At 38.8% G+C, this 26,208-nt stretch overlaps 1 protein-coding gene across 1 annotated transcript in view; it reads left to right on the top strand.

Annotated features, from left to right (window-relative positions):
- Positions 1-26,208, top strand: part of SOS2 (SOS Ras/Rho guanine nucleotide exchange factor 2) — a 56,041-nt gene that overhangs the window by 22,168 nt on the left and 7,665 nt on the right. Inside the window, exons 7-18 of the mRNA XM_069783024.1 lie at positions 3,749-3,859; positions 6,003-6,101; positions 12,180-12,307; positions 12,757-13,412; positions 16,260-16,341; positions 17,039-17,161; positions 20,604-20,707; positions 21,935-22,154; positions 23,146-23,265; positions 23,996-24,158; positions 25,164-25,281; positions 25,811-25,983. Coding sequence (XP_069639125.1) covers positions 3,749-3,859; positions 6,003-6,101; positions 12,180-12,307; positions 12,757-13,412; positions 16,260-16,341; positions 17,039-17,161; positions 20,604-20,707; positions 21,935-22,154; positions 23,146-23,265; positions 23,996-24,158; positions 25,164-25,281; positions 25,811-25,983 — 2,097 coding nt within the window. The remainder of the gene's footprint in view (positions 1-3,748; positions 3,860-6,002; positions 6,102-12,179; positions 12,308-12,756; positions 13,413-16,259; positions 16,342-17,038; positions 17,162-20,603; positions 20,708-21,934; positions 22,155-23,145; positions 23,266-23,995; positions 24,159-25,163; positions 25,282-25,810; positions 25,984-26,208) is intronic.

Genomic DNA, 26,208 nt, shown 5'->3' with positions numbered 1-26,208 from the left:
GCATGTGGATTTGCTGTGGCTCGTACTGGAACATTATTAACAATTATTTTGGCAGGTTTGTTTTTTTAACGGGCATTGAAGTACTAGAAGGGCTACGGAAGAGAGTCACAAAACTGAAGTTTTTGAGAAGGTGCTTTACAGTGAGATAGAGCTCAGTTTAGTCAAAACAGGATAGGTATATAGGTACCTTCATGACCTGAAAATAGAGTAGAAAATGACTCTGGAATTCAGCAGAGAGGTGCACAGCAATAAAAGCAGTATCTGAAAGGCAAGAGGACAGTTCAGCTTAGAAATGTACCACACCTCGCTAACTGTCAGGGGAGCTAACTCTTGGAACAAATTACCAAGGTAGGTGTGGAGTTTTTGCTGTCTTTGGACATGCTAAATGGAGTCTGCTTTTTCTTGAGAGGGGTATTGAGCCCAGTTTTTCTGAACCAAAATGTAAACCATATTGACTGTATGGCAGAGGAAGTCAAATGAGATGTTCTGGCCCGAGAGAGAATAGCTTGGATGAACCACATGGTGAATGTGAAGTTTATGGGTTTTATCTTAAAATTACGATGTTTATGAAGAAAATGACAACCCATAAAACTTCCATTTCACTTTTACGTATGTTCAGTTTTTAAAATCTGAGGACTGCATGAACACAGCAGTACCATTTGGAAAATGATTACATTTTTGTGGGTATGAAGAATACAGGTCCTTCAGCCCATGTGCCACTCTTATGAATATACTGTAAAGATAAAGTTTTCCTGGCATTACTTCAATAAACCACTCATGTGACGTATCAGTAGGAAAGTCCAGTTGACAAGGTGTTAGCTCTTAAGTTGTTAAAGCATAATTGCTTATATAATGATAAGGAGAAGCATTTGAACAATGAAATAAAGTAAACAGCTGTTACATTAAAATTGAAAAAAGACTTAAAATTTGAAATAGTACAGCACTATCCTGGAAAACATATCTATGTCAGTTTATTGCAAAAGCTACTCTTAGGCATCCTGTGCTTTAAAGGAAACAAATCCTTTTCAATGTGTAAAAATCTCACCTGATTTTCATTAACTGAAAAACTTAAATAGGAAATTAAGAACAGATTATTCTTCAAACCTTTTTATGTAGGGAGTAAGTTTGAATTTAATAATTCCGTTAAGGAGGTCTTGCTCTGTATTAACTAGGCTGTTCGTTTGATCATCTCACATGTTGAGATCATCTTTCTGTGAGTATTTGCAACAGGGATCATTAAAAGAGAGATATGAAAGTGAAGTTTTGCTCTGCCTATCTGACTGCCAGGCTTGTTCACTTAGTGTTTCCATTATAAAGGTCCTTCAACTTATTTGGAAGGATAATTGGAAACAAACAACCCTTGCAAGCTGGGGTCTTCCTGCTCTGTCTGTTTTTCTGCATCAGTTCTCTGGAAGGTTTAAACATAAATATTGTCGTGCTTTTGAGATAAGGAAGTACAGGGAAAACAGAACATTTTTTTCCTGGTGTGGAGGAAATTCAAAAACTTGATGCCTTACGCATATGAGCGGGAGATGGATATTTGTTAATCTGCTGGTAAAAAAAATTTTACTTGGCGGTAACTTTTACAATTCTAACTACTGCAATGTGTTTTAATGATTACCTGAGATAATCTCTTCAGTGATGTTGAGCTAGTGGCGGGAGAGCCTCAGAACCGAGGGCAGAGGGTCTCTGTGCTACTTTGAAGTGGTCTTCAGAAGGCAGCTAATAAAGCAAGGTTATTATCAGTAGGTTGTAAATTTGTTATGCTGGTATTTGCATTTCCATAGGAGAAGTTTTAGGTATCCACAAAGCAAAAAAGGTAGAAACCAGTGCGCTACAGCAAAAGGGGCTGAAACGTATAAACACCAGTCCAGAACTGTATGCTGCATTAAGATAATTTATATGGGCATCAAGTTAATGTCTCCATGTTTCAGTAACTTTTGCAACATTGCAAGTGTAAACCCCCTCTCCCCCCTTTTTTTATTAGTCTCGTGGGGAAGATACCTAATGCAGTTAGTTTCAATCTTGCATTCAAAAAAACAAAGCCAAAAATTAAAAATACTGATTAAAGTCTGAGTGGAAGAAACTGAAAACACTTCTGAAATGCAGTGAAAAGTTTAAAAAGACAGTGCAGAATAAATATGTATTGGTCTGGCTCCCCCAGTAGATTTGTACGCAAGATTACATTTTGAGCAGCAGTTGCAGCTCTGCGCTCTGCTTGTGTCCTGTGGAGCGGTGGACCGAGCCGGTGGAGCAGCTGCAGCCATCAGTCCATTCGTGCTTACTACCTCTGGATGCAGCTGAACCCACACCCCATGGCTGACTTACTGCTTCTGCAGAGGTTTATGTTCATTTTTTTCGTGGCTAATATGGCAAAGACAAACTCTATATGCGGTATTATTGTCCCCTGTCTTTAATTTGGATGCTGTAAAATAAGACCCCTCTATGGTATGCTTGCAGGTAGTGGGCAGATGTGGAGTAAACGAAAAAAAAAAACCCGAAAACAAAAAAAAACCAACCAGGCTGTAAACTGGATTCAGATTCTGCTTAAGGAAACCAGCCTGTTCAGTTAGAAGTGTCTAATCATTTCTCTTCAGCTGCTGCTGCTGAAGTGCCAAACCTTCCCCCCCTTTCGTCCCCCCTCCGAGATACAATCTAATGCGAATGGACAGCGATGATTAGAACTTGATGAGGAGAGTTGAGAGTGATGATTACAATTTGCATGTGAAAAGAGCATGCATTCTGTGCCTCTCCTCCCCACAAAGAGTTTAATTGCAGCTGCCCCGTGAGTAAGGTAAGAAATCCCCTGGACCCCCTGCAGATGGAAGACTTGAGACTTCACCTGAATGTTCAAACGAGCCTTTGTGGTGTTTGGTACTCCCAAATCCTGCAGCCTGTATTCTGACAAGCACTTCTGCATTAAGGTGAAAAAAGGTATGAGCTTATTCTGGGCATTGTGCCATCAGCACCGGATAACCCGGTGATTCATGAGTGATTCAGGCCAATGAATCTGCAGAGACTGGGGAACAGCCTGACAGGCTTTGGAGCAGGTGATCTATGAGCAGTCATAAATTATTCCTGCAGATTCATGTACAGTCAGGTTTTCATCCCGTCCTGCTGTAGCTGATATTATGGAATCACAGACAGATACTTTGTCCAGAGCCATAATTTTTGCACCTGAAACCCTTGGTGTCGTTAGAACATTTCCCTCTCAGACTCTTTCCAGACTAGCTGCTTTCTCCCAGAGATATTTTCCCAGCCTTCCAACACGGCCAGAGAAGTGAGCAGAAGTCCAGTGCTTATGACTGACCATTCTTACGTGATGTACCCTGAAATGGTGGTGGTACAACAATGCCTCCTTGGGACAGTCTCCAAAGTTCATCTTTACCTGCACTTCTTTCTGAAGTGTCATTCTTTATTGACAGAGAGGAGTCAAATTGCTATTCTGTGTGAAATGTGGGTGGGCTGAAAGCAGAAACTTCTCTTGGTTCCCACTGATTCAGTAAAACAGATTTTGTGTTAGTGCTAAGTATGGTGAGGTTGAGGAATGCTGAGAAAATGTTGTGTGCTTTTAAAATTTGGAAGTGAAGAAGGGTTGTGGTTTACTGAATATTTGTTTTGCAAAATCGATCTTTTTCTTGAAAAGTTCCACTTGTGTATCAGCTTATTAAAGGAATTAATTGTACCAGCTAGGACAGAAATATCTTGCCTCCTTCATGTATGTATATAATTCTCTGTTTTTATTTAGGAGCAAGCCTTTGATCCATATGAAACCTTGTCCCAGGATATTCTCTCTCCACAATTTCATGAGCATTTTAATAACTTAATGGCAAAACCTGCTGTTGCTCTCCACTTTCAGGTGAGTGCAAATGAGAAATACTGAACTGCTTTAGTTCTTGTATTTCAAAGGTTTGAATTTTTTCAGTAATTCTTTACTTCCTACTGAGGAAGAAATCCTCTAGATTCTGACCTTTCCTCAGTGTAAGATATTTGGACTCTGCCTCTTCCTGAAAAACTAGACATAGCTCTGACCCATCCATGAGTCTTTTGCAGGTTTTTTTTTGTCCTCAACAGACTCTATGGCTTGAGAATAGAGCGTGACTTCTCATACCTGCCACTTCTATTTCTGTTTTGCCTTTTAACACCAAACACAGGCACCCAGGCACAGCATTTTCATTTTCTTCCATACATATCCCAGGCCCCCTTGTTCAGCACTGAGGCTGGGAATGGCAGTTTTTCTTGAATCATTTCTTTAATAGGACTATCCAGCAAGATCGTCTGTAATATTTTTATTTTTTTATTACTTCCTTCTGCCAACGTGGCAGATGTATTAAAGACTATTGTTCAGAAGACGGAGCTTGTGTTTAGAAATGCACTTAGAGAAGCTGCTGAGTAAGTGTTTGGTCAGTGGTGCTCCCAGCTAAACCCATTGTAGTAGTGCTTAGTTTGTACGGTTCACTGGGGCCCATGTCTGCAAGCCGAGATTCCTCTGAGCCGTTCATTCAGGGTGAGTGTTTCCTCTTCAGCTCTGAGTGCTTGGTAAGCTGGATCATCTCGCTCTTAAATACTACTTCATGAATAAAATAAGGCCCTTTACCTACCTCCCTAGCAAATTTAAAGCCCAAAGCCCTATTCCAGATTAAATTGGTAACTGAGTTATTTGACAGTGCATCTGGCCTCCTTTCTGACTCTACTCACCATAGAAAGGTTTGGGCTTTCCTAGGGATGTTCATTCACGCTTCTCCAAGCTGTGGAGCGAAGGCGGAGGTCCGAGCTCTGGGCCATGGGACGTATATGAGCTGTCTCTGGCAATTGCAGAGAGATGCAGCCAGAAGTCTTAAACAGGGGGGAGAGGTCATTTCCAAAAAGAAGATCAGGTAATTCAGTTTCTGTTCAATAGTTATCTTGATACGGAAGATGGCAGGGATTTCACCATCCTTTAAAACCTCTCCTCATCTTACAACCTGAATTAAGTTAACTGCTGGGAATGGGAAAAGATTTTGAACTCATTTTCAAAGTCTTAAACTTGTGATACTCAGTTTCTGAGGGAGAGGAGATACTAACATTAATTTCTTGAGTACTTGATGAGACCTCCATGTTTCTGTGGTGTCATTGGATGTAAATTGAAGCACAGCATACATAATTTGGAGAAAAGGACATTAGAGGGAAGTTGGTGACAAGTTTATTGGATTGTATGGGAGTCCTGACTGGTCTTTAACATTCCAGTGTTTTCTTTAAATTCTGCAGCAAACTGTGGTCCAGGGTAAAATGTGTTGTTTTGGAAATGGGTATAAGCCTTTTTCAAAGTATATTCAAGCATTTTCTGCATTCTGAGATGTGGCTATTGACTGGGGAATAAGGTGTGCAGCTTAGCCGTAGTCAGTGCATTATTTTTTAGGTGTTGTCACCTTGAACTAATGCTATTAATTGAGTTCTGCAGACAGTGCTGAAACACAAAGGTGCTAGGGATTGCGATATGAGCACCTCTACGTCAATTAAAAGATGCTTATAAAATGACTTGTAGGTAACTTGGTCCTCTAGCTTCTTAAATTTGATTTGCTACTTCTGGCAAAAATATGGACCATCCAACTGGTTACCAATTTAAGGAGACAGATTGTGCTAGCATTTCTTGGGAGGGTTAGGGGTGTTTTCAGAGCTATGGGTTTACTAGTGAGTATGGATCAAAATCCACCCGAAGCTGTTTGCAAAAGCGTGCTTGCAGTGCCTGGAAGAGGGCGTTTACAGGTTCTGTTTGCTTGATGTCAGACCGTTTAAGTGTCTCTGAATCTTACAGAGTCTCATTGGACAAAAAAAAATGTTTTTTCAAACTTTATTGTCTTCCTTACTACTAGATGTAAGCATAGAGTAACGTAGATCAGAAGGGACACCCTGGATGTGTCTAGCACAACCATCTTGCTCAAAGCAGTACTAACTTCAGGCCCTTGTCCAGTACCATTTTGAGTATTTCAGTGCAAGTAACCCTGTTTATTTTTCCTTTTCAGTCTACTGCTGAAGGGTTTAAAGAAGCTGTACGATACGTCCTCCCACGACTCATGCTTATCCCAGTCTATCATTGTTTGCACTACTTTGAGTTACTACAGGTAAATGAAGCCACACTCTTGTTTCCTGCCAAAAACATTTCTTAATGTGGAGAATCTGAGCTTTTAAATAGGTGATTAGATTTTCAGTACTGCTTCTGAACACTGAAAGAAATGAAAACATTAATTTGACACCAGTTACTATATGTCTGAAAAGTAAAATCATGTAAAAAAAAAAAAACCTGCAAAAGCATCTGTTGCTCTGATATGAACATTTGAAGTAACTATTTTATTAAATAAACCTTTATTAAACTTGAGTTCTAATACAGTTAAAAATTTGATATGCAGATCAAATTTCTTCTTTCCTTGACTTCTGAATTTGTTTGTCTGTTCAGAAAAAGCTAGGCATAATGCAGATCAGTGTTCTCAGTCTCAAGTCACACTCCAGTTGCAGCACAGCTGATCTTACTTTGGGGGTTGGGGAGGCACTTCCTTTCAGCAGAGTCAGAATAATCTGTTCTTAATGTTCAATCATTTGTCCTGAGCCCTAAATGGAAGAGGTACAGCAAAAAATATCATTTTTCATAGCATACCACACTTTCTGCATATTGAGGAGGAATGAAAATAGGCACTACTATTTTCTTATTTTCTGTCTTCTAAGAAATTACACTGATGAAATGTCAGGCTTTATGGAATTCTGATTCAGATGATAAAAAGTTATTCCTGTAGGACATACAGGAGGTCCTACCATACAAGTTGTTTAGGTTGGCATCTAGTCTGTATTTATGAGCAATTCTGCCGATTGAGGCATTACTTATTTTAGAACAGCCTCTATTGGTTTGACCACAGATCACTTGGCACATATTTTATTGTGATGTGTGCTAGCAAGGTGGTTAACATCAGTAGATATTTCCCTTGGGTATAACAGCTAAAAGCCAAAAAGTAACTAAGCATGTATCTTTTTGCTTACAAGCAAATGTTTTTGCTGTGAGTTACAAGAAGAGAGGCCAGCAGTCAGCAGAAATTTAACATCTGAGATCTATAATAATCATTCTTGAATAAGAAAAATAATGTTGCTGTAGAAAATGCAATTATCTTGAAAAATACTTAGATCAGAGCTTTGTTTAAGTAGTTGAGGATAATGAAAAACAGTTTCTCTTTGCCCCATTGTGTTGGGAAAGTTTGTAATGCTTATAAGGGTAACTGAATTATTAACTAACTGGGATATACTTAAATTAAACAGGTGAAATATCCTGTGGCTATAGCTGACATTTTGAAATAGCAACAGAAATTACACTTTTAAATTCCCAGTGTAAAAAGTGATACTAGCAGTGTTGTACAAGTGTGTTATATAGTCTTCCTTTGTATTTCAAAGGATTTAATTCTACAAAGAAAGAAAAGGAAACTTTGCAACATAGAACTTATGTATAATATAATATAAAATTTTCTCGGAATAATCTCAAGCCAAAAAATAGCAATCATTTTAAGACCAGGTCTGTAGTTAATATCTGGCACTTTTTTTTTTTTAAGTTTAGTGTTGTTTTCATTATGTCTGCTGTGATATTTTTTTTTTTTTTTTTTTTTTTTTTTTTTTAACATATCCTGATTTAGGTAAGTAGATAGAAGCATGATTTATTTTCACCCATGAATCACACATCTCCAATGTATGGATTACCAATATTTTGTAGACAGGTTTAGATCCAAGTGGTCTCAATAAATTTTAAATCTTTAAGCATTTCTGTTGATAGTCAGTTTAGAAAACAGTTAACAAAGCTGAAAAAAAACCCCAACCAAAACAACCCTAAGGGTCAGTGAACTTTTCTCTAGATTACTGTACTGTCTCTATTGAGAACAGAAACTTTACATTGCCATAGTTTTAATATTTACCTTCATAAAGCTTACGTTTCTATAAGGACATCTTTCAAAAGAAAATAAACTGATCAAAGAACTAAAGGATGACAGCAGAAGCATGGCATGGTTCTGCCAGCCTTGCTGTGAAGTAAGCACTGATAGCTTTGCAGATAACATCTCTCTTACAAAATACTGTAACTTCCCATTCCGTAAGGGTCAGTTGCATACGATAATTCTGTGGAACTTCTTAAAATGTTCTTCTTTCACGTTTAAAAGATGTAATTGGATTAGTGACCTGTACCATGCTGAAGGTCAGGCTAATTAATGACCCCATTGTGTCTTAAAGCTGGGAAATGGAGTGCATCAGTATGAAATCAAAGAATGAAATCATATGGTGCAGCTTTGGGAGAATCTAAACATTTAACTGATTTTACAAGCTGTGTAGTGTTTGTCTGCTTTTTAGGGAAACATTAACATATATGCCTTATTGAGTAGAGTTTTGTGTGTTTTCAAAACTTAAGATTAAATGCTTTGCATGCAAACTTGGTAGCTTTTTCTTCAGTGACAGGAAAGGGTGGCTACTATTTCTGTTTTAAACCATGGCACAGAGCAGAGAATTTGGTTTTGATAGCCTGTTTTAAATCTGTAATGCTGCAAGAGTTTTCTGTCTTGTCTCTTGGGGGCTCTGAGTCTGCTCATAACTCCTGTTAGTATTGATGGGATCAGGTTATACATGCACATTCTTAAATGTCCTCATATCTTTGAAGAATAAAGTCTGGCAGATAGTGCAAAAATATTGTTTCTTCTGTTTGTTTTTAACTTGGATAATACAGCTGGATGCTGCATAAAAGATAATATTAGGCGATGCCTTTTTTAACTAGGGAATTTTAGCAGTGAAAATGATTAGATTTGACCTTTATCCATAGTGATTTCTGAATAGAATTAGAATTCAGCTGCAGAGGCTGGCGCTTGGCTGTCTTGAATCTTTCTAACTTTGCGAGCATGGAGCAGAGCAGAAATCTTAAATACCACTCTGTAGTGAATAATGGTAAATACAGAGTCTTTTGTTGTGATCACTTTAGTTGCAGGTTTAAAATTTGAATTTTATGTTGCAGTTTGAAAACATCCTAAATTTACTGCAGTGATTTTTAAAAAGCAGAGTGTTGTTAAGGATAGAGAAAGTATTTATTCAACTGTTACTATATTACAAACTGTTGCTACCGCTTCTCTGTTACCATTGTATTTGTCTCTAGGAACCTTGGCTGAAAAAGACCTAGTAAAATGGAAGCAGAAAAGCAACAGAATACTCATATTTTCATGGCTTCAGTAGGGAGAGAAGCTAAGATTGAGACTGTTACTCCTAAAGAAAGTTACCAAAAAACTCCTACTGAATTGGGAGGTAAATAAAATAATGAATGATTTACAGAAATGCAGGCCTCGATGTTTGCTATTTTGCAAAATAGCAAAACTAAAATGAATGAAATTAAAGTGTGAAAAGCTTGAAAATTCTTTCAAGCTGTAGAACTTTTCTTCTTGGTGCAAAAACTTGTTTGTGCAGCCTCTGATGCAGGATCTGCGTCGGAGACTCCTTTTTGCCTAAGCAAGAGGCATAAGGGCTGGATGTCAGTTTGGAGATCCCCACGTTGAATTTGTTTGGTTTGGCAGCTTTTTGTTCACAGCCATATAGAGGTCACCAGGAAATAGTCTTTGAGCACCTTGAGCCAGAGGGCAGGCCCTGATGACCCTTTAATGTTGATTGCTTGTTCAAGTATTGACAGAAAATGAACCTGCTGTAGGTTGTTTCAGGATGAATGATGATAGCAAAGGTTGAAGGAATTCACACTAAAGAAATAAAACTATCTTGAAGGAAGAAGTAGTGGTAGTGATCAAAAGTTGTTAGGTCTTGCTAACAGGTAACCCAGATGGATTCTGACTGTGATATCTTTAATTGATTATCAGAGTATTTGGGTTTAAAACACTGTGCTTGGCATTTCCAAGCATGAATGCTCTACATGCTGGCAGCGTAGAGGAGAGCTTAATGTTTCATCAGACTTTCAAGCTCCAGGTATGCTTTCATAAATGTGTCAGAGGTCTAGGAAATGTTATTCTTTGAATGCAGTGCAAAGAACACAAGGGGTCATATAATCCATCCGAATCCTGAGCAAGATGCCAGTTAGGTGTATCATTAAAATCCTGAAGGTCTGTTCAAGTCTCTGTTCAAGTCCAAGGCTTTCCTGTATTGAATAGAGAGTATATCCTTCCTTCTCATGTGACTTGCAGGCACAAGATTATCCCTAATTCTTGCATGTGACTTGCTGTGTTGTTATCAAGCAACCCAAAACATATGAAATTCAGCCTTTTAATCTTTCCCACTGTTACCTAATGATTGACTGACAGAGAAGCCCCAGTCAGTATTCTACAGGATCACCGTGGTATAATTTAAGTGAACAGTGTTCTTCATTACTATTTTCTGACAATTTTCTGTATAGGATATTGAAGAGTTCATTTTCTCAGCTTATCATCACTGGTATTTTAAATACAGGCCCCCTTTTCCCTTTTCTAAAGGTTTACATATTTTCTTTGTCTAGCAAGCATGTTACACTTTTGCATCTGCTGTTTAATCAGAAAGATGCTTGTTAAGAACTGGTATTTGGAAAAGCAGATGTTAGTCCAGCGGTTACAGAGAATGAGATATGCTTCAGGTGCTCTGCCTGATCTTCAGGAATCTATGCATTAAGGTGTAGAAATAGATTAGATTACTTCCAAATGTGTGTATGTATATTTTTTTTCTTTCTTAATACAAAAAAAGCAAAACATGCCACTTGATGTCTGTTAACTGCCAAACACAGCTCCCTTTGGAAAGGTGATGCAAGAAATTCTGCTCAGGACATGTGAGGAGAAAGAGTATTTTATCAGACTCGATAGCTTTTCCCACCTTTAGGATTTTGCACTTGTCATCTTTTCACACTATATTTATGTTCTTTGCCTTTCTGTGGCTGATAGTAAGGAAAAGAAGGGTGTCCACAGAGGTAGACATCTTATTTTTCCCTTCCCTGTACTGTTCCTCAGCTCATAAACTTCCCAGAAATTTTTGGCCATGAAACTTTTGTTTCTCTGTTATGCAAGATGGAGGTTGTTTGGGCATGTGAAAAATAAAAATTTTAGTAATTTAAATTACATTAAAAGAGTGGCCCAATCTGGTCAAATCCTGTTCTCTCAATTACTTTTAGAGGAAGCTACATATCCTTGCTGAGGGAGCATAGTGGGGAAAGGAAAAGAAGGCTTCTGCCATGCTGAGTGATTGTAAGTAAGAATTCTCTTGAAGTAGTAGGTAAAACAGAGTTTATCCAAAACTGCGTGGCATATTGTCTTGATTTCACCCAGCAATCTATTTGATTGATTTTTCTTAAAAATTCATACAATCTTGAACATGAAAGGGGTTAAAAAGAAAAATATCTTTTATTTATAATCAGTAGTATTTTAGGAGTGATCACCTTAAAGAACCAAAAAGAGAAACTCTGTGAATAGGCTTTGCTCAAAGCATATTGCTACCAAGTGTATGGAGATGAAATGAAAGCCTGTTGAATTCTATAATTCAATAAGTTTCTTCCTAGTAGTGGAGACAGATCTGGTCTTTATAAAAAGGAAGTACACTGATTCTCGCTGCCTTTACATTTTGCTATTAGCAGCAAATCTTGAATTTCAGACTTTTTTTTTTTTTTACTATGTTAGTTTGCACTGTGCAAAATTGACATTTCTTCTGGAAATAGATGAGTTTGCTGAAGATGGCAGAGTTTAGAATGGTAAGGAGCAAACAGAGAATCTTGGTCATTCCATCTTTTAACTTTGCTCTGAAATGTTCAGATTGACTCATTGAAGGAATGCTATGCTACGCATAGTTACATAAACCAGCATTTAATTCTCGGCTATTTCAAACCTCCAAACTATTTAATAAAATCAGTTGTGAAACAGGACATTGTTGAAAAGATAACAGGAAAACAGTATATGACAATTAGCATTGACTCTCAGTAGAATGGTAAAGGGTTTTCTTTCTAAACTCTCTCCTGCTCTCTCCTGTTGAGATCTACTGACTTCTGAATATCTGACAAATGTTTTTTAGTTACATGCATAGCTAGTTTTGAGTGTGCTTCTAGTAATAACGGTCTCATTGACTTGAAGTCGCTGACCTCTCTGAGTACAGTGGATAACACCGTGTAAAAATATTTTTCATCCTTCCTACCCTTCTATAAATTAGATAAATCTGAAATAAAAATGTTTATTGTGTCCCAGCAATTGCAGGAATGCAGTGAAGATGAAGAGGATCGGGAGTGCTTAAAACAAGCCATTACTGCTCTTTTGAATCTGCAGTGCAGCATGGAGCGGATTTACAGCAAACACTCCCCAAGACGTCGGCCTGGGTAATAATCCACAAAACTACCCTGGTGTCCCAAAGTTGGCAGAGAAGGAGATAAATGATGTGGAAGGAATTGTAAATTTTTTTCTTGTTAGATAATCTGTATATTTCCTTTTCAAGGCATGGCTTTATGTCAGTTTTCATTGTAAACGGGGATGGGGGGGAGTGAGTGAGCGGCTGCGTGGTGCTTAGTTGCTGGCTGGGGTTAAACCACGACACGTAGCAGCCCAAAACCTTCACAGTCCACTTCTTTGAATAATGTCAGTATCTTACTCCTTCCCTAGCCAAAGCAATGCATGTGGCTTTTTTGGAATAGTAAACTTGGTTAAGGTGTATTTATGGCAAAGAAATAATGATATAAACAATGAATTCAGTTGATGATTTTTTTTTCTGTCTCTTGGGTCGGCAAATGTGGAGTGTGCCCATCATGACTTTTTCTTTTGTTCATTCAAGGGAGCCAGTCTGTCGCTTCTATAACCGACAAATAAGAAGCAAGCACTTGGCCATCAAGAAAATGAATGAAATCCAGAAAAATATTGATGGCTGGGAAGGCAAAGATATTGGGCAGTGCTGTAATGAATTCATAATGGAAGGAAGCTTGACAAAAATAGGAGCCAAACATGAACGCCACATCTTTCTCTTTGATGGTTTAATGATCAGCTGTAAAACTAATCACGGTCAATCACGGCTTCCTGGTTACAGCAATGCAGAGTATAGACTGAAGGAAAAAATTATCATGAGGAAAATACAGATTATTGATAAAGATGACACATCTGAATATAAACATGCTTTTGAACTGGTGTCTAAAGATGACAACAGTATACTGTTTGCTGCCAAGACTGCTGAAGAGAAGAGTAATTGGATGGCTGCTCTGATTTCCCTCCAGTATCGCAGTACTCTGGATAGGATGCTTGATTCAGTGTTACTGCAAGAAGAAAATGAACAGCCACTGAGGTTACCTAGCCCAAGTGTGTATCGTTTTGTAGTGGAAGACTCTGAAGATAACATTGTTTTTGAGGACAACTTGCAAAGCAGGAATGGAATTCCTATCATCAAAGGAGGAACAGTTGTGAAATTAATTGAAAGGTTAACATACCATATGTATGCAGGTATCCTGTACATTTGTGTTCTATATATTTTTTTAAGGTTATGCTTGTATTGGTGATGAAATGAATCCTTTTATCTTTTGTTTGTTTGGGTTTTTTCTCTGCATAAAGCAAGATTTGCAGAAAAAAACCCCTGGTATCTGTTGTCAAATCAACTGGCTTTGCTGGCAAAGCTGTAAGAAAATTTGGGGTATGCAAGCCCTCCCCCCGCCAAAAAAAAAAAGTATCAGTGGTCTAATAGGAACCAGTAGTGTGTTTCCTGAGACCATCACGGCTCAAGCAGTGGTGCTATTACGGGCTGTGTGACTGTGGAGGAAGAAGAAGGTTGAGGTTATGTTTATTATGCTCCAACCTGCCACTTTGTAGAAAAGGATACAAATCACAATTGGCATTCTTCAGACTTTCCTGTGAAAGTCTTTACTATCTTAAAGCCACAGAAATGAAACCTTGTAGTAGTTACATGAAGTGCTAATGTTGATGAAAGTGTTAGATCTTAGGTTTGGAGTGAAAAGCATGCACTGAAAGGGAACACAGTGAAGCTGACAGAAGGGTGCTGGTGGAAGTGGTGTGCAATTTTTGTAAAACTTAGTAATGGTCTCCTTTGTGCTTTTTACAAAAGTGCCCAGTATTTAAGTGAGTCTTTTTTGTAAGACCAAGGCTAGATAGTGTGGAGCTGTATATTTTTTAAAAAGTAAAAAAAACAAAAACAAAAAAAACATTTCCCACATTGAAGCTCAGTATTGATGCAACTAGTTGGTATACAAGTAATCCATAGTTGTGTTGTCTATGAGTCCTGAGTCATTAATTTCTAAAATGTGATGGGTTTTGGTGGCTTGTAGAGTTAGCCCTTTTCCTGAATGAACTGGTGTATTTGAGTATTAGTTTGATAGCGTAACTTTAGTTTTTATAGCGCAACTTGCCACTTTGGCCTTGGGAATCTTCAATGAAAGCATTGCCTCTTGGGTTTCTGTGTGCTTTTTCCAAACAGTGTTTGGAGCCAAGACTAACAAAATCATCTCCCTCAGCCTCCATAAGGGCATTTCGATGACTAACAGCATGTGGAGGGACTCTCAGCAGATCTTGGTGGTGCTTTTTGTTTGTATTTAGGTCAAGATATGATTTTTTTTGAACTGTCAGTTTATCGGACGTTTGCCTTAGTTTCATATTTGTTTGAAGCAGGCCTTGCTCCAGCACAATGGCTCTGCATTCACAGAATGACCTCTGTCGTGTCAAAGAAGTCCCCAGCTGATACCAGGATACCATGGGAGACAGCAGATGCAGAGTTAATAAACTCTTGAATTTAAACCACGAGCCACTCTTAGTAGCACATTGCTTGTACTTTCTGTTTTATTGAGAATGTCATTTACAGAAATAAGTAATTTCAAAAATAATACAAAGGAAGCTACACAGGTCAGAGAGCAGAGTAGCAGCCCCCATTTTAAGAGAATTGCAGATCTTGTCTGCAGAGCAGAGATACTACCTGCCTGTTCAGTGGTAAGAGGGAAGATTTACTTTTAAAGTGTTGTAAATAGTACTGAAGAGTGAATGTAGATGTGACGTGGAAGCAGAACAGGCCAGTGCAGGACTAGGGTGCAAACTCAGCAGCATTATCATAGAATGAGAGCACTATTACTCTTAGCTTGCAAGCACATTCCTATATATGGATCCCTTAAAAATGTTGAGCAGTGCTCTGCAGGGAATTTAAGCCTTCTTAAAAGCAGTGTTTGTCTTAATCTTTTGTGGGTTTATTGGAAGAAATTCGATTCCCACTTGTTGAAGACTGCTGGTCTAAGCTACCTGTACCTAATGCTGACAGATTCAAGACTATTTACAGAACAGCAAGAAAAAAGAAACCCCTAACAACCCCAAATCCACACTTCTGAGTGAACGTATGCACATGCACTTTTCTAGGCCAGGTTTTCCTGTATTTCAGCATTCATTTGCTCCCAGGCAGCTCTGGAAGCTGCTGCATACCACACAGTAGCAGCATCTTGCCTCCGTTACCCTTGTGAGGAGGTCTGCTGCAGGGATGTCAGGATTAGGACCAGATGATGACCCTGCGTGGCTCACGGTGAAGTGATTTGTTTATCGGCTTGCTTGTTCACCATCTAAGAAACTCTGTACAAGAGAGTGGAATTAAAAGAGATTAAGGGAACAATGTCTTTCCTTTAATACTTGTAATATAGCAGAGTGGGCCCAATAAAACACGTGGTAGCTTGCGGATAGGCACGTCTCATGGTAACACACCTACTGTAGCGGTGAGAAACAGCAGGAGGGAGGTGTGGTGGCTTGTGGAGATACCTGCAGCAGTTCAAGATGTATTTGCTTTGTAAGGCCTCTGCTGCTTGTCATGTTTTCCCTGTTGGCTGCTCTGCAGAGGGTAGTTGTGTGCTTGCAGTGGTGTGGCTGGGGCAGGTGTGCAGTCCCCACTGCTGGAGATTTTTTAAGAACAGGTAAGATAGCGTTTTGTTGGGGTGGTATAGGTATTTTTGATGTGAAGAGAGTAGACAGCCTAGTTCTACCATGTTTTCTTTGTCTTTATGAAGCCACGGAATAGCTGCATATACAGGGAGTGTAAGTCATTCCGCGTGCTGAGACTGAGACACAGTTTTTGAGAGAACATAGTATGTGCAGTTGAGTACTTTTACAGGGGAAATGTGTCAGAGGACTAAATGGAAATTTCACAAGCAGTATCGTTTCTGGTACTTTTAAAATTACAGTGCTGGACTTACAACCTTAGTGTATTTTCTGCACTTTAAACCTTCTGTGAGTGTATGAGTATTATTTCTGATATTTTGCAATTGGATGAAAAAAACCCCACTCCACTATTTTCTTACTCTATCTTTACAGATCCTAATTTTGTACGTACTTTCCTTACCACGTACCGCTCCTTTTGCAAGCCCCAGGAACTGTTGAGTTTGCTGATTGAAAGGTAAGTACTGGTCATCCTTTCTGAAGATACTGAAAGGCTTTGTGTATTTACCTGCTCCTTTTCTGCTTGGATTCTCAGTGCCATGTGGCACATGTTTTAGTGAAGCTTGTAAAACAGTAACTTTTACAACGGGATACAGCAATGCAAGTTTTTAGTGCAAGCTTCCTTTTCCCAGTTTAAAGTAGTTACCTGAATTAAGTGTTAGCTGGAGCACTTGGTGTGCATCAGCTGTGGGGTGGTAATGTTTTGAACTGCTTAACTTGATCATGAGAGTGTATTCGAGTATGCCTAAAGTCTCGATGCAAATAAGAACGGAAGTGTTCTAAGCGGTTTGTTTGAAAGGCACAGACTCTTAATGTAAACAACATTTTAATACAGTGTGATAAAGCTGCTCTTAAGCTTTCTTCTAATCTTCACTTAATCAAGCTAGGGTAGTTAAAAACCTTATATCCTAGTCTAGACATCTTGTGATGACCAGAGAACTAGCGAATTATCAGGGCGAGAGCTGGGTGTGTTAGCACTACATAGCTAGGGGAGGAGGGAATTCCAGGCAAACTGGATATTAGATGAGTGCTTGAGTTCCACCGCACTGATTTTATTTTATTTTTTTTTTAAATGCAATTGCTCTTCATGTCCTACATAAAGGGTTTGTGTTTTATCTTAATTGCCATCGGTTTCTTGGTGCTTTTATTCATAGGTTTGAAATCCCGGAGCCTGAGCCCACTGAAGCAGACAGGCTGGCAATTGAGAAAGGGGAGCAGCCTATCAGCGCAGACCTTAAGCGATTTCGCAAGGAATATGTCCAGCCAGTACAACTCAGGTTTATTTGCTTTTAAATTTGTTCTGTTAAAGCCAGGTTTGAGTTCACTGATTATATGGTGATCCTGGAGACAGTAATCTCTTTTGGAGACTGCTGTGCTGTCAAGTAGAGACTTATCACTGTCTGCAACCAGACTAATATCCCAAACCATGTTCTGATTAGTCATACTGACTTCTGTTGTTGTTGCAACTGTACTTTGGTTCTCTGCCACTCACAGCTGTGATCACCACCCACAAGAACGCTGTATTGCTGCTATGTAAAGCGGGTGTGGGTGAGAGATGTATAACTGAAAGTGTTTCTGACTGCATTTTGAATGGATTCCTTGTTAAGAGGCCCTATGAAGATAGTTTCTCTGTTTCCATTTTTTTCAGTCCTGCTGGTATTTTACTCCCTTTCCCAGCCCCGTTGATGTATTTGCGCAGACAGGGAGACTCTTGTCTGTACTGCACGTTGCAACAGGCTGCAGTGAATCTTCAAGGTCTTGATGACCAAGCTAACTGGGGGAACAGTTAAGTGTTTCTGGCATGAATGAGGCTAATTGTTTCCCTGATAGGGAATCAAGTCAGGAGGAGACGCAGATCACAACCAATATTTGCTAGAACAACTTTTATTCGTTAAACTGTTTTTATGAGTAGCATCGAGATGTTACTGTTAATGGCAGATAACTATACGCACAGTACCCTCACACAGTCATTTATAGTTACCTGTTTGGAGCAACAGCAGTTTAGTCAAAGTGAAGGGTCATACTGACATGCCAGTACCTTCAAGTTAGGTGTTCAGACAGTCACTTAAGCGTCCTATCTTCATCAGATACCTGTATGCATATATGTTAAAAAAAAAAAATACTGTAGTATTTGTCAATATATAGCTGCTGCCACCTTCTTGGATGCAGTCCCAAGTTATACAACCTCAGCGTAACCTTCATACTTGTGTGTGCTTGTGGCCTTGTACAGATTTATCAGACCCTTGGTGTTCTCAGTTTATCAGCTCCTGTGGGTTCAGCAGGACCACTAGTCTCCAGAGTTATCAATTTCTGGGAGAGCTTCACATGCTACTTCTCAGCACATACTTTTCCTAATTTCAGCTTGCTGTTTTCTGGTAACTGTTTTGGCATCCATCCACATAGGTGCCTATAGAGGCCCTTCAGAGAAACTCACACAGAATGGGCTTTTGTGACATAATTGGCTCAAAAGTTTAAATACTGTTGTATTGCTTTTGTTACTATTTTTTGTAGCTTACTCTACTCACAAGGATGGAAGTCTCTTGGGGACCTCCTCACAGTGCCCCTTACAGATGCATCTTCCTGCAGCACTGCTGACTGCCATAGCTGAGCACGACAAGTGGCTACCAATGAACTGGAATCTGTAGAAAAGTTTGAGGCAGCAATTCACTATGTTTCTTGCTATTAATTTCCAAAATCAGTTTAGCACTTTTGCCTTCATATGCTACGTTTGAGCTGTTTGACACCTCTGCCCCGTTCCAAAGTTTCTAGGGTCTTTGGTTTTGGTTTCTGGTTTCTTTCCTTCTTTGAGAGATTAGGATACCTCTTATCGTAACAACTACTCTTTGCTGTCTAATTTATGCTGTGGTTGGTGAGTTGAGTCCTCTTACTGGTGCCTGCTTGATGAGATGTGCTGCTATTTAACACACACCCTTATAGTTAATCTTTGAATTTAGGAGATACTACATGTTTCTAGTAGCCTGAAACTCTTAACTGTCTTACAGTTGAAAATAAGTGCCTGAATTTGAGCTGTTAGGTTGGTATGCCCAGTACTTTGTAAATTCCAGTATTGGTAATAGCGTTGATCGCTACTTCAAGAGATACCTGAGGTTTGGGAAGAAGGTGGAGAATGTGAAGATGCTCGTCTCTCCCTCCTCCTCTTCCTTCCCTCCCTAAAGCTTACTCCCCATCTTGCAGAAAATGCTGTAGACATGGTGTGCAGTACACAGGCAGGGAAATGGTAATGTCTTTGACTAGACGAAATGCATGCAAAGTCATGAGAAAGAGGGGGTGCTAAGCTGCAAATGCAGTCAGCACAACCAGGCAATCTTTCTTGCTTTTTCAGTATTACTGCCATGATATCTCAAAGGAAAAGACTGATTAGATAGGATCCTATATTACTGTTATTGGGAACTTGTTTCAAAACATCACTCCTTTTGACAGTTAGAAGCTGTCATTAATTTCTAGCCTAAATGATCTGTTTGGGTAGCCATTCTTTCATGTGATAAACCTTATTCTTTAACTTATTCACTTGAAAAGGAGAACTATTTAATTCTCGATGTATTCACATAGAGCACCCTTCATTTGACTAACCTAAACCAGCCAACTTCTCTAGTGCTCTGACTCACAACAGACTGGCAGATTACAATCAGTTGTCTGCCCTGTCCCTCTCAGATGTTCTTGCCCCCACTTTACAGGGCTGAGGCACCACCAACAGTAGTCTGATGCACAGTTAGCACTGGTTTACCTTAATATCCTGAGCTGCAAAGAGTGGGGGAGTTCAGCAGCATCCTGCATACAGCTGAGCCACTTTTGCAAAGGGGTGATGGGGCAGGAGTAACCACATCTTACTGTAACTATCTCCTCTGAGTCTGAGACCGTGGGCTCTCCATTAACCCCATCATCCTGTCCCACCTGTTGAACTGGCACAGGGAAAATCTGTTGTACTAGTTGATGTAGGAGATTTTTGCTCACCCTTCAGGTAAGGTGATACGGTGCACCCCAATAAATCAGAGTTTTGAGGTACGAGCTCAACTTGTTTTGCCTCTTCTTCAGGTAAACAGTTTTTTATTCTGTTACACCCTAAGAGTAGAAGGCAGAAGAGCAGTTGTAGTTAACTTTGAGAGGCTTGTTTATTAGTGGTCTGTTTAAGAAAGTGTAGAGAAAAACCAAGAGAAAGTTTAGTGTTATCCTTAAAAGAAGTACTGGATCTAGTACAGCCGTTTGTGTAATCAAAAAGTTGTAAAAGTAGGGCAGTACACTCGCAACAACTTCTAAGCTGAAATTTCTGTACGGGAAAGAAATAATTATAAATTTGTTTCTTACCAAATGGGAGATCCTAATCAGCTTTTTAGTTAAAAAAAAATAATCAGAAAATTACATTAGAAATACCAGTTTCATCTGATTTTGATAAGTTTTTTCCTCTTCTGAAACCACCTCAACACTAGCATTCTTTATATAAGATTTAAAAACTCCACCAAACTATATATATGCCAAGACTGGAAAATTAGGTTTTAAATACCTGGGGACTTCTGTGGTCACTGGTGCCATGCTTAGTCTTTGTTCTGCCCCTCTGTCCATATGTATTTTGATAGTCGTCAACTACATGAATCAGTAACTCGTTTTTTGTAGAATTGTGTTTCATTTAGTGTTTACGTAGGACGAGCCTTGGAAGTCCTTAGAAACGAAACATAATATTTTATTTTTTCTCTCCTTCCTCAGAATATTAAATGTTTTTCGCCACTGGGTAGAGCACCATTTTTACGATTTTGAAAGAGATCTGGAGTTACTAGAGAGATTGGAGACGTTTATTTCCAGTGTAAGAGGTATGGTAATTGGTGGTCCTGTTGTTCTTCCACATTTTGGTACAACCTGCTGGTCTAACCCTGACAGGTTTTAGGCATGAGAATTTCTTTACACACATGAGTAATTTTAATGACTTTAATTGAGCTGTTTATGAGACTCTACTTTACATGAGCAAGCTTTGGCCTGGAGCCTAAACAGCTACCAAAAATTACTTCAAACATTATGATATTTACCTTAAGTGTATTTACTTCTGGACAGTAATGTTCATCCTTGCGTGACTCTACAATAGACTTGTTAGAATTCAGACTGTCACCTTCCTTCTCCCTGTGTTGTATTCATAGAGAATTCCTTCCCTGTTGGTTACTGAGACTGGTTTTTTTCCATCTTGTTCTTTTCCCATTTATTAAAAGTTCCAGCTGAAAATCATTATCCTTTTAGGAGAGGATACTTGACCCATTTGGTATCACCTCCTCTGGAGCAATCCTTTACGAACTGGCAGATTTTTTTTGGCAGCCTCAGTGGAGGGCAACAGTGTTGGCATGTCAATTTTAATCATTATTCTGGCAATTCTAGGCTTGCCTTTTCAGACTGCCAGACCATACATTGGGCAATATAATTCTGAGACAAACTTAGAGGGTGGTAGTTTATCTTTTGCAGAGGTCTCCATGCTAGCTATTGCTGACCAGAGAGGAATAATTCGATATTGATTAGTCCCTTAAAAGCTATTTGTCTCGAACTGCTGAAGGTACTTCCTGTCTTGTCCACTATTTTGGGTACTGTAAATGTTGGACTGATAGTGTAAACATGTATTTCTCTAAACTTTTTGTTCTGCAGTGCACTAGTACAGCATGTTGCAAAGATCTCACTTGAAGCTTGTTGTTTACTTTTTTAGTTGTTCTCTAAGTAGATGAAGCTAGCAGTCAAAGTGAAGATGGTTGCAGCTGAGGGGAAAAAGTAAAATATAACGTATGCAGGGTCACTTTTTTCCACTCAAAAGCTGTCAGTAGATGTGGTTAAACACAACTGGGCACCCAAAAATACATTCACATGTGTCTGTATTTGTCAACTGATACAGGTGCAGGAACCCATAAGGAAAAAAAAAGGGAACTACAAACCTAATTAATTTGCATGCAGAAATGCAGAATTTTGAGTGCATGTATAATTTGGGGGAGGTGGTTTTATTAGATTATCAAAAGTCATTTAAGATAATATTTTAAAAGGTTTTTTTCATGGTTTCTGTTTTGCAGGAAAATCCATGAAGAAGTGGGTGGAATCAATTGCTAAAATCATCAAGAGAAAGAAAGCTCAAGCAAATGGAATTAGTCACAACATCACCTTTGAGAGCCCACCTCCCCCAGTTGAGTGGCACATTTGGCGTGTTGGGCACAGCGAAACGCTGGACCTCATGACTCTGCATCCTATAGAAATTGCTCGACAGCTAACGCTTCTCGAGTCTGACCTTTATAGGTAGGGATAGAACTAATCCATGACTTTTTCAGATTATTTGAGCAAGAAAGAGTCCTGAGCTGTAGAATCAGTCAAAAGTACGTCTCCTTGACTTTCAGAGTTTATGGAAAGAGGTTTTCTTGCCATCTGTTCAATATCAAAATATGCAAGGCAAAAAAAAAAAAAGTTTTTTCATCTCCATATCAGACTTCTGACAACATAAATAAGTACAGGAAGGACACTAAAATGTTACGAGTAGATAATACTAACTTGTACTGTCTCCTTGTTAAAAGCAAACTTAGTGTTACATTGGTAAGAAGTGCTTGTTGCATCATAAAAGGAGAACATAATTGTTTCTGCTCCTTTCCTTTATAGCTACATAGCAAAGGCCCAGGTGTTATATGCATATAACCATAGCACTGTTACATCAAGGTCCTCTAATCTAATTCTGAAGAGGTTTTTTTCGTCTGGTACCATAGGTACTTGGCTGTTTCCTAGCTCTGTTGTTACTTGTGATAAATAGAGCTAGCCTTGATGTGAGAGCTAGGTTTTGCTGGGTAGAAATTCTCTAAAGTCTTACAAAACTTCAAGATGAAGCATCCTTTTGTGCTTCAGTGACAGCAGGTTTTTCTATTGAAATAGGCCACTTTACCAGCAGGTTGCTCGAAGTATTTCAACTTCCTATTTTTTTTTTTTTAAATTATAACTGACTTTGAGACGCTTTTTAAAATAAGCTTTCAGGAAATTAAATTTACTGCTTTGTAATTTTCTTACCTGAAAATGCTTATTCAAAAATGCCAATTTCAATTAAGATAAAAATGTATTTCCTTCTGTAGTCAAATACTTGTCAAAAAGTTATTTTAAGTAACTGTTTTGCAGTAGATAAGATTGGATTGTATTTGTGAAGAATCAAGTCATGATGAAGGGAAGAAATAATCTTTTAATGCAAACACGAGTATAAAATTATTATTTGTATTGAGCATTCTTCTGCATCTTGCTTTGTCGTTATCAGGGCAGTACAGCCTTCTGAACTCGTTGGTAGTGTGTGGACTAAAGAAGATAAGGAAATTAACTCCCCAAATCTATTGAAAATGATTCGTCATACTACAAATCTTACTCTTTGGTTTGAAAAGTAAGTACAGGTGGTGATAGTCTTGTGGCATTAACTCCTACTGAAATCCCAAGAGAAATGTTTTTCTGCTGTTTGAATTCTGTTTCCTTGAATCTTGAGATGGCTGTAGGGTATTACAGTAGTTCCTGGTTTTGGTTCAAGGGTGTGTGCCATGCCGATCGCATACGCTCCCCCTTCCTGAGTCTGGAAGGTTCTTTCCAGTTATGTCCACTTGGTCAGCACGGGTCCTACTTAATGTTTCTACAGTACATCAAAAGGTGTCGAAGGCAGTGCAGGACTCGGCACCACTTTTCGGCATCCCTGATGAAAGCACTGTTGTGTCTGTCCCCTTATCTTAGTCTCTCTCCCTTCTCACGTGAGATGATAAAGTACTTCTGAGGACTTGGCCAATGCTGTGGTCGGAAGGGTGTAGCAGCTTGTATGTGTATACCTGACCTAGCGAGTTTAAAATGCTGCTGTAGATACAGCATGAGAGTCACCCTACTTATCCTGGATCTTGCTTGGGGTTTGCTTTATTATTTTACAGGATATGCCAAAACCTTTCTTGGCTTTCCAACTTGAACATATGTAAGATGTGATTACATAAATTTGTACTTGAGATTCTTGAGAGCGCGCCAAAATGTGTATACTGGATGTACTGTACAGTTTTGCTTGGAAAATTTTGATTTAGTAGCTAGCAAAATGTCAGGTTTTATTTATCAGTGTTTCTCAAATTATGTCTCTTGATTAGGTGCATTGTGGAAACTGAGAACTTCGAAGAGCGAGTGGCTGTGCTGAGTAGGATTATAGAAATCCTGCAGGTTTTTCAAGATCTGAATAATTTCAATGGTGTTTTGGAGATCGTCAGTGCAATGAACTCTGTATCAGTGTACAGACTAGATCACACATTTGAGGTAAGTTTTGGGCATTGCTCTTGAGGGGGGGATGGGAAATAATCAGAATCCAGAAACATCTCACTTCTGAAGTGAAATCCATAGTATCCATGTCACACTTGCTTTCATGGAAGAAAACAAGTGTGAAATGTTCGAAGTTATTTATGAGAAAACATACAAGATGGGCTGGGTATCTCAAAGGGTTTGTAAATAGGAAGTGGAGCTTTTCAGCAGATTTTTTTTCTCACGAGTATTCAGCCCCAAAAGGGGAAATGCCACGATCATTCAATTGTTGTTCCTTACTCTGTCTGAGATGAACCTGTTGCTTCAGTCCAGCATTTTATGGGCATGAAAGAGGAGGATCCCAGGGCTCAGAACCCTGGACTGGAATATTTTAACAGCAGCATTTCCTATGTACACAAGAAACGGGGGGTAGAAGGGCATGGAGAGGGGATAGCTAAAGCTCAGGTTTCAGTTGATCACAAGAACTTCTCTTGGATGAGAGAGTCTCACAAAATTCAGATTGTTGGAGGCAGAAACAAAAACGTGCTGGAACTGTTTAGATGGATGGTAGGAAGAGAGGCTACTACACAAGTAGTGACTCCATTTTTCACTTGCCAAGGAAAAGAAATGCCTAGGATTTGGCAGCAAAGCCTCCCTTGACTAAAATAGAAAAAGAAGCATGAATAAAATGTTTTGAGTTTTGTATGTCTTTGAAAGGCAGTACAAGGCCTTTAAGTTAAATTCAAAATTACATGTTTAATTTTTATTAAATTTTAAGACCAGAGTTATGTTTATAGGCTTGGTAGACAAAATAAGTCTGTTTACATTAGCCTTATGATTCACATGACTAAATTGTTGGACTGATAGTGCTGTAGTCCAGAGCAAACCATTTACAAAAGAGGTTCTTTCAAATCTGAATTTCAGTTCCTAAGTTTTGCTAAGAGATCTAGGGAATTGCCTTGTTCTTGCTAACTGTGCTATTGAGAAGATTTGCATCCCTGTTTTTTTTCTTTGGCAACTTAGGCACTACAGGAAAGAAAAAAAAGAGTTTTGGATGAAGCAGTAGAATTAAGTCAAGATCATTTTAAAAAATACCTAGCTAAGCTCAAGTCAATTAATCCACCCTGTGTGCCTTTCTTTGGTAAGTAACACCAGGGAAGGCTAATATTGTGTGTACTGTCAGTCTTAAGCTGAGTTTGATGCAGATGTGTTAATATTGCTTAAAGTGTTCAGGGCTGTGTTTAGCTTTAAAATTTTTTTAATATAATATGTGACTGACTTCCTAGGTTTGTAATGTTTTTAGACTTAGTGTCTTTTATATAAATTTATTTTTCTAGTTTAGTATACAGATTACTGGTATTATAGTATATTACCTTACTTGGTTTAACACTGCCTCCATATTGGTGATCTGATTATGGTGATGACCTGAAGATGTCGGGGTTTTTTGCTAAACTCAGGATCTCATGTTAAGGAGATAAAACATCTTATTTCAATAGTATATTGTTCCTGTGTAAAATGCAGACTTGATTCATTTTGCCAGCCAATAAATAAACTGTTGGAGCATTAAAAGGAGTGGTCTACATATGCTCAGACTTTGTCATTCATTAGAAAGAATGAAATAATCTCTTGGAATGAAAATGAACTTTAAAAAACACTTCTCTTTTTATCAGGAATATACCTAACAAATATTTTGAAGACAGAAGAAGGGAATCCTGACTTCCTTAAAAGACAAGGGAAAGAATTAATTAACTTCAGTAAGAGGAGAAAAGTGGCTGAAATAACAGGAGAAATTCAGCAGTATCAAAACCAGCCTTACTGTTTACGGATAGAGCCAGAAATTCGGGTAATCAAACATCAAATATCTGTTTTGGGGATAGGAGAAGGAAAAGAACGTACACAACGAAAAATTGACAGATAATCTTCTGGTACTAGACCTAATCTTACGTGAACCCTGACCGTCAGAAAGCGGGGAACAGTGTTGGTAGACAAGAAAGTACCACTGCAAAGGACTAGCCTGAAGTGGGGATTTACTTGTTTGGATTCCATGTTCTGGGTCTCGTTCATCCCC

Source organism: Haliaeetus albicilla, chromosome 5, assembly GCF_947461875.1.
Source record: "Haliaeetus albicilla chromosome 5, bHalAlb1.1, whole genome shotgun sequence".
Taxonomy (NCBI): domain Eukaryota; kingdom Metazoa; phylum Chordata; class Aves; order Accipitriformes; family Accipitridae; genus Haliaeetus; species Haliaeetus albicilla.
The sequence above is the reverse complement of the archived record's forward strand: the minus strand, read 5'-3'. Positions and strand labels throughout refer to the sequence as shown.